Genomic DNA, 8,727 nt, shown 5'->3' with positions numbered 1-8,727 from the left:
GCTCGGTTTGCTGGCGGCCGGCACCGCCCTTTATTTATTTAACTGTGTTTAAACTGCATCATGTAAGTTGCGCTGACAGGCAACAGAGGTCCACAGCTTCCCCGCAGCGAGGCTCCCCCCACCCTCCAGTTGACAGTTCACTAATCAGATTTTTTTTTTTTTAATGGCCCTTCATATCAAAAAGGTTACCGACCCCTGGTTTAGACAGTAGGCTATCTGCCGGTAGAATCTCCCGCATGAGCTCAGCCCCCTCCTGTTTTCTTTTTTTAAAGCTTTATACCCCAAATCAGCACTTTTGAAACAGGAAGTGAAATGGAGGGATATGAGGCATGGCTAGAATGGGTGATCTGTTTGGGATTTTGAGCAAAACACTTGATAGACATGTTTTTTATATATCTTTTATATATCTGAGGCCTATGCTATTGCCTAAAAATAGGTCTGCTGCCCTGTATGCTAAACGTTAATTAAATCAGCTGCTGTTACCTCATCTCTTTTGGTTTCAGGAGGAATATATCCATAGATCGAAGGGGGTGGTAGTAGAGCAGGCTCGTGACTGTTAGCGCCGGAGCCTCACTACGGGGAAACTGTCGCGCATAATTGCGCTGCATTTGCGCATAAGATGCAGCCCCACACACTCTGCGTGTAGGGAGGGGCGGCCCTGCCCATAAGTTAATACATTTCTCTGTTGATTGATTGACATCTGATACAGCTAAAGGTGATGATAGTCCTCTCGTTTTCTGCACACCTTTGTAAAAAAGCCTTATTTAAGACGGGCGACTGTCAATCAAATGCGGGGGATCGGCAAAATGTGTGGGACAAATGATCAAAATGCTGTGCAGTCCCGCACAAAGCGGGACACCTGGTCCCCCTACCTACAGTCAAGATGGTCTGTTGCAACAATGGGGTACTAAGGAAGCTTTCATTGTAATAAACAGCACATACTATTACATCCTGGGTTGACAGTTACAGCTCATGTGAGTTAAAAATGTGTGTGAATAATTATTTGTTTGTGAATGTTTCCTTTGTAATAAGTTGTGTACTTTATTTCTATGAGTTAAGTTACGTTCCTAGCAAACATTTTTTAACGTTGCAGGTTATTGTTTACTTCCTGTTTGTTATCTCCGCCCTCGACTGTGAGGGGAGAGCGGAGATAACAAACAGGAAGCAAACATTAGCATTGCTAAGGGTGAGTCGTGCTGGAAGCGTTGTTGCAAATTCGCTTGCTATTTATTATGTTAAATGTGATATATACGTTTATAAGAAAGATAAGATGTAAAGTGACAAATACCCAGAGCACTGTCTGCTCTGATTGGTTAGCTGGCCTGCTCGTTTGTGATTGGTCAACCGCTTATAGATGTCCCGCCCCTTAACCTGTCAAGTGCAATGTGTTGGAGCGCCAGCCAGAAGAAGCGCGAGGGATGTCACTATGTTCCCCGGAAGTAAACAAAGGAGTCCAATGGAGACGTTTCAGGCAGGTGGATGCCTGAAACGATGTAGGGATGTAGGGAGGATTTTAGCCTTTGCAGACCAACTACAATCACAAAAACCTATATAACACTACAGGAGAGGAACACACTACGCAATCTAACCTAATATTTAGGAAAAGTTAGGAAAAACCTTACATTGTTCCCGACAGTGATCAATTGGAACCAAAACAACACTTCATGCGGTCTCCACACTGTCTTTTTTACACACTCTCCTCTACATGTTGTTAAAAGAAACCTAAAGGCAAGTGACTAAAGGCATAAAGGGAGCCAGACCTTTTCTGTTTTCAGTTGCTTCTCCACCAGCTGAGGCACCATCGCATAGTGATCAGGCACCGATGGCAGCGAAACATTGACATATTCCATGTCTTTGGTCTGAAAGAAATTCTTTACTCCTGCAGAAGAAAGAAAGCAAAAATGTTTTTCACAATACTTAATTTCTCTTGTAGCATGAAAGCCAAAACTGATCTGCTTAGGTCATTTTGATTCACAATCAATCCTTGTCAGGTACTTGATGTGTTTCCTAATATTTTAATCTTTATGATTTTTGCACTTATTGTAAGTCGCTTTGGATAAAAACTTCAGCCAAATAAAATGTTATTTAATTAATTTCAAGTTATAGTGAAGACTATCCATCCGGTTTGAACTTTGTTGACTAACCATGAACCACTAACCTGCTTCTGAGCCACCACACATTCCTGGTGTCAGGTAACCAGTTTTGGGGGTATTGGGGCTTGAACTCTTGACCCCGTCCTGGCTACAGCTCCGGGCATGATGGGGACGTCAGTTGTTTTTGTTATAACTAACAGACTGACAAATGATAACAGATTCTTCTCTTGGTGTTAGCATTATTTCCATCCTCCCTTCAACTACAATTACGTTTTAGATTATATTTTGCTGACTCATTTTTAATCCCTTCATGGTTTAGCTCACAGTCACATTCCTGAGTTGATGCTCAGATCCTCGGGCAGGGCCTCTGGAAACTAACCAGGCTTTGTTCAGTGAAACCTGAGGCTGAGTTATCAGTAACATATTTTGAATGACTTCTCAAAACCTATTGTTTGAAAATAGCTTCTTTATTTTATACCACTGCACTTGAGTAAATGTATTAGCAATCCCTGTCTTTAAACACATCACTGACACTCAGTGGTGTAAAGTAACTAAGTACATTCACTCAAGTATTGAGTATTTCAATTTGTTGCTACTTTGTACTTCTAATCCACTACAGTTCAGAGGTAAATGGTGTACTTTTACTCCACTACATGTATTTAATACCTTTAGTTACTTTACAGATGTGGATGAATGATGTGAAATATAATCAAGTGTTAAATCAGACTTTAGTTCCACCTGGAGTAAATCCACAAGCTACCCTGCAGTATACAAAGTCCTTCAAACTAGCTGCACCTTTACCAGCTTTGAGAACACTTTCATGATCAATCATTAAAAAACATATCATATATATTATTCTGAAATGGACCAATCTGCATTACAGGTCAACGTCGTGAGGAATATTTAATTATAGTTGAGGAGAAGCAGCAACACATTTAAATTCTCAAGTACAGTACTTGATTACAGGTCATTAGGTACTCTACACCACAGCACTGTGTATTTGCATCACTGCCACTCACCCAACACATCCAGGTCCACCTTGAAGTTGATGAAGTGTGTATGGATGTTCCCCAGCACCTTCTCCGCCACCTGGTGTCCGTGCCGCAGAGCCCCGTCCACCAGGTAGGAGGAGGAGATGTATCCAGTCGCGTGCACCTTGGCCTCCACGGACCCGCTCTGGTAGAAGATGAAGTCCCACATGTAGTCATAGTTCCCTATGGCAGTGATGGTCCTGAACACCAGCGCGCTGTTCACCATGCCCCCGTAGCTGTGGTGGAAGAAGTCGGAGAAGTGCCTCCTCAGGGGCTGGCCCATGTTGTGCTCGAATATGCAGATAGAGTTCCTGAAGCGGACCGGTTTGGGGACATCAATGTAGCGGTATGTGTCCACGTAGCTCGCCTCGTAGGGACAATCCACCCCGCGGACCAGTTCGTGCGCAAAGCGGCCAATCCCGATGCTGGAGTCCAGAAACTTTGTCAGGATCATCCCGGGAGTGACCGACCCGTACACGGACATGGCCTCCTGCACGCTCAGCTCGTACACGATCCTCTCGTCGTTGAAGCGCACGTCGAACACCCTCATGCCCATGAGCGCGCTGAGCCCGAAGGCGAAGCTCCAGTCCATGTACACGACGTGGTTGTTGCTGACACTGTAGCGCTTACCCTCCGCGTTAAAGAGCTGCGGACCGACCTGCAGGGGCTTGTTCCTGGGTTTAAGAGAGCCATAATCAGGGGACTCCTTATAGACGATCTTCTTTACGAGATCCTTATCGTATTTATCCTTCAGTGCGTCTATGGAATCGAAATATTGTCCGTTATAGAGCAGCTTCTCCACCGTCCACTCGGACGCGTTGACGTTCTGGTGGTCGACCAGCACCTCGAAGCCCACCGGGTGGATGTACATGCCGCTCATGTCCCTGAAGAAGGAGATCCAGGTCTTCCTGTCCCCGGTCCGGACTCCACGGGGCATCTGCTCGAACGCGTTCAGCTGCTTGTCCGGACCCATATCGAAGCTCTCCTTCATGAGCTTCCCCAGTTTAGAGAAGACGTTTCCCAAAAACTGGAAAAGCAGATTATATTCCCCGATGGTGACCGTGCGCGCACTGATGGGCAGCTCCGCGTGGTACCTCTCCATGGTGACATCGTTGACGTATGTTGGGTTGGGAAGAGGGCCCACTACGTACTCTTTGATGTATCCTTTGGCACCGTAAAACACCACCACTGTGGCCTCTCTGGTCGGCTTGGCGCCATTCCGGTCCAAATACGCGAGCACGTCCGCCTTATTTGGCACAGATAGATCTATTAGAAACAGGAAGTTATCCGACGGCTTGGAGATCTGGTTGGTGGATATTTCCAAGTTATTCTGCTTTAGCATGAACTGCTGGACTTGCAGGTATTCCTCCCGGGAGAGGTCCGCGAACACGGCGCTGCGCTCGTCGTGTTTGCGCCGCAGCGGGTGCACGCGCTGAGCGGAGCATTTGGGCGCCCTGCTGGAGTGGATGCCGATCAGGACGATGTTGAGGATGATGGAGGCAAGGACGAAGAGGATAAGCGTCCATTTCACTAAAGAGTTCATCCTTTTATTTTCCATTAGGCGCAGGGCTTGGAGAGAGGGAGGAGAGGAGTGAGCCCCTCAGGAGAGAGCGCGCAGAGGATCCTGGAAGAGAGCCGCGCCCCTCAGATAATCTGTGTCTCACCCCCCTCTCCATGTATCCCATAACCCCACGCGCCCTGCCTCCCTCTTTGAATAAACAGTTATGAAAGTATTTTCTTGCTTCTGTTCATCCACACCGGACAACAGGAGTATTGTGCGCACGCTGTGAAAACCTTATGTAAAACTGACCAGTGCAGCTATTCTCATCTTTTACTTCATTAAAAGTAGTGATACCCAGTGGTGGCAATAAGTACATTTACTTTATTACTGTAATTAACGAGTAAGACTGTGGAGGTAGCCTACTTGTACTTTACTTGAGTATTTCCATTTTAGTTAATGTAATACTTCTTCTCTATTACAAATTGGAATAAACAGTGTTACGTTGTACGTCTCTACATTTATTTAACCAAATTAGTTATTAGTTACATTGCTGCTTCACATTTTTAATAAAAGTTATAAATCAATTTATAAATTCTGATTTACTATTATGGATTAATATCCCTTAAACATCTTTTTTTTAAGTAATTAAAGTTCACTTTCATCACTAACTTTACCATCTGCAAAATAAAAACAATGATGTACACATGTGTTACGTTCCACAATAGGGGTAAGAGGGAAGTAACAACAACATGTCAAGAAAAACGGGAGAGAAAAAGAAAGAGGAAACTGATTTGTACTTTCTTATAGAAGAAAGTGACAAAAGTAAACACTCTAAAAAGTGACACAGGAGCACATCTCCATAAAATAAGCCACAGCTAGTAAACACGTCCCATACAGGTAAACACTTCCAATACAGGTACGGGCTAATGTTGCCCGGGCAACGGCCCGTTTGGCCTTTTTATCTGACCTGCCGCTCTGGAGAGAGTGAGAGTTTGTTTTTCTTTTTTCTGTTGTGGCCGAATCAACATGATAAGCCCACAATTAGTATTGTAGCGTCTCACTGCGGGAAACACACTTTGTCAGCGCTGTCATCTACCGGTGCGTTAAGACCAACTCAGTGTCGGATTTTTGAAACTTAATTTTGAGTTCTCTCATGGCAGTACTGGAAGTACGGGAGACCATAAACGGTTTTGAATACTTCTGTCACATAGTGATCATCTTCTCAATAAAACATCTTTGCTGATGTTTTTTAGTCTTCTGGCCACTCAGAATCAAGATTGTTGCCGGAACTCCCCACGGAGAATAACTTTGCGGTAGAACTCTTCTTTATACACCCATGGGTACAACTTCAGATAAAAAGGAACACATAATGAAATATGACCCCCGGTTTGATGATTGACAGGTCACAGAACAATGGGAGCTATCTACCCATACCCACAATTTAAAGTAAGTCACACAGACTATCTCCTCTTTACTCGTCTCGCAGCAAGAGTCAGAACAAAGTGAAAAACAAACAATGGCATAAAATATTATTAATATGTCGGGTAGTATTAGATTTATTTATTTTCTTCTCAGAGTGTACCAGAATGCATAGTTTATGTTAGTATTTCTAAAAATCTCGTGGGGGAGAATACCCCCAGACCCCCCTGCTGGGGTTGGGTTTACAGCATGTGTGCCTTTTTATATAGTTCAGCTTTGATTCCATCATCTCATTAAACCTTTTTTAAACTGCCATGGCTTCCTTTAGTGTTTCGGGACCAAACCAGGAATATGGGATTGAGTCACCAAGAGTTCGACCAGCACGGAGACCCTGAGTGAAAAATGAACCAGTTATGTCAGCGCTGGCATTTGAACAACTATCGGGTGTAGCATATTGTTTTAGCACGACCATTATGATAGGTGCGCCGCGTCCCGGGGCACGCGTGTGATGGGTTAATAATTATGTCGGCTCGCTCCGCTCGCGGGATGGGAGGATGTATGGGAGGGAAGTTGGATTGAGTTNAGTCATAGAGTCAGGATGTAAAGAGTCAGAGAGTCAGGATGCAGAGAGTCAGAGAGTCAGGATGTAGAGACTCTCCACTTCCTGACTCTGCATCCTGACTCTCTACATCCTGACTCTCTGACTCTCTGCATCCTGACTCTCTGACTCTTTACATCCTGACTCTATGACTCTCTACATCCTGACTCTCTGCATCCTGACTCTCTACATCCTGACTCTCTGACTCTCTACACCCTGACTCTCTGCATCCTGACTCTCTGACTCTCTACATCCTGACTCTCTGCATCCTGACTCTCTACTTCCTGACTCTTTACTTCCTGACTCTGCATCCTGACTCTCTACATCCTGACTCTCTGCATCCTGACTCTCTGACTCTCTGAATCCTGACTCTCTGACTCTCTACTTCCTGACTCTCTGCATCCTGACTCTCTGCATCCTGACTCTCTGACTCTCTGCATCCTGAGTCTCTGACTCTCTACTTCCTGACTCTGCATCCTGACTCTCTACTTCCTATTCTTAATGTCCCACTTCTTAATGTCCTTAATGTTGACACGTCTCTACTTCCTGTTCCTGAACGTCCTGGCTGTAACTGACACTCAAAGTCCCAACTCTTATTCCCTGTCTGCATGTTCTTTGAGGATTCCCTCTCTTGTGTGAATGTTATATAATCATATATTGACAAGTCCTGATTGTTGACTCTTCTCTGTTTTCAATGTGTGCACTCTGAAGAATGCCACCGCCCCGTCATTCTTCGCTGAATTTGATAAGATGGTGAGTTCAAACACAAGTACATTGTGTTGAAAATGATTTTGAAGGCAGCTTCCGATATGTTCATGACTATTATTGGTGTATCCATTTATTTTATTTAATGTTCTGTTGAGCAGTTTCCTCTCAAAGGACACACCACTAAAAAGCATCTCTAATGATATCAAACAGAAACAACTATATTAGGAGTTTACATTAGATTAATATTTGCATTTATTTATACATTCGTGTCAACCAAACTCATTTCTTCTACTGTTTTTCTGACGTCCACAACTGGGTTGGAGCTGTTTGAATGATTGGCCCATTAAGATCAGTGGCGAACCGTGTCTATCACACCTGGACCTTCTGTAGACACACACACCCCCCGCCCCCCCAACATTATAATGTCCGTCTTTTCACTGAATTGTCGTCTTGAAAAGGGTACTCACAACAATTCCGCAACAACTTCATCTTCACCTGTTGCACTTGTCATTTCAACGTTAAAAACAATAAAACGCCATGAATTGCTTCGTGGCATTCATCTATCCTCTGTCTCGCTCCAGTTAACTAGCGGGCCTTCTAGAGCACCTGGAACCGAGGGGAACTCTGAAAGAACACGCCCATTGGCTACAAATCAATATCTGATTGGTTGATCAAACTGTCAGTCCAAACGTACGCTCTCATTCAGTGCAACGGCCAGGGCCTTCTATCAAGGATGTAGAATACCTTGTTGAAGGATATTCTACCCAGAGACCCAGAACAAGATCTGATTGGTTGCTTTCTTTTCTAACAGAAAACTACTGAAGTAGTGCATGGTCCGAGAAGGACAAACAAATCAACGTAACACTGTAATATTACAGATCAACAACACAGATACCATTCTCATTTATTTATATTTTATATACATTTTATTACATTTTATTTATATAATTAAATTGATGTTTTGTTTGTTTTATCTGAGTGTTCCAGGGTATTCTCTGAATACCTTGAAGGCCCTGACGGTTCGCCACTGACTCTAATTAGTGCAAAGTGTGGTCCCACAACAAGAACAACGATTTAAAAAAAAACATGAAGTATTCAGACATAGATATTTACTAAGAATATGTTATGGTCTATTCAAACACAAGGCATTCCATGAGATATAGTGATAATATACAAAAACATCATTTATAGGGAAGTAGCTGTCCCCAACCCTCACATCTACATTTCAGATTCTGTTAATAACTCTTAAAACATTTGATTAAATGTTGTTGAATGGTGTATTTAGAAGATCTTTATGGTTACATTCAAACAGAATTTGGAATATTTAGATTTATTGTGGGTTTAATTTTTTTATAAAAAAACTATACTCAAAAAAAA

General features: G+C 43.4%; 2 protein-coding genes across 2 annotated transcripts in view; one reads left to right on the top strand and one right to left on the bottom strand.

The window, feature by feature from the left end:
• The window catches only part of LOC104966313 (membrane primary amine oxidase-like), a 32,016-nt gene that overhangs the window by 12,569 nt on the left and 10,720 nt on the right, over positions 1-8,727 (top strand). The gene's annotated exons all lie outside the window — the stretch shown is intronic.
• aoc2 (amine oxidase copper containing 2) lies at positions 1,390-4,871 on the bottom strand. The gene is made up of 2 exons (XM_010794628.1): positions 3,113-4,871; positions 1,390-1,879 (listed from the first exon to the last, which is right to left on the bottom strand). The coding sequence occupies exons 1-2, from the start codon at positions 4,680-4,682 to the stop codon at positions 1,737-1,739; spliced, it is 1,713 nt and encodes a 570-aa protein (XP_010792930.1). The 5' UTR covers positions 4,683-4,871; the 3' UTR covers positions 1,390-1,736.

This window comes from Notothenia coriiceps, unplaced genomic scaffold (assembly GCF_000735185.1).
Source record: "Notothenia coriiceps isolate Sejong01 unplaced genomic scaffold, NC01 NC01_scaffold00037246, whole genome shotgun sequence".
NCBI lineage: Eukaryota > Metazoa > Chordata > Actinopteri > Perciformes > Nototheniidae > Notothenia > Notothenia coriiceps.
Note: the sequence above shows the minus strand (reverse complement) of the source record. Positions and strands in the feature narration are given on the sequence as shown.

Excerpts from the sequence above, each read along its gene's own strand:
- aoc2 (XM_010794628.1), bottom strand. The coding sequence starts at position 4,682 with ATGGAAAATAAAAGGATGAACTCTTTAGTGAAATGGACGCTTATCCTC. Across the intron at positions 1,880-3,112 it reads GGTGGACCTGGATGTGTTGG|GAGTAAAGAATTTCTTTCAG; the intron begins GTGAGTGGCAGT and ends TTTCTTCTGCAG.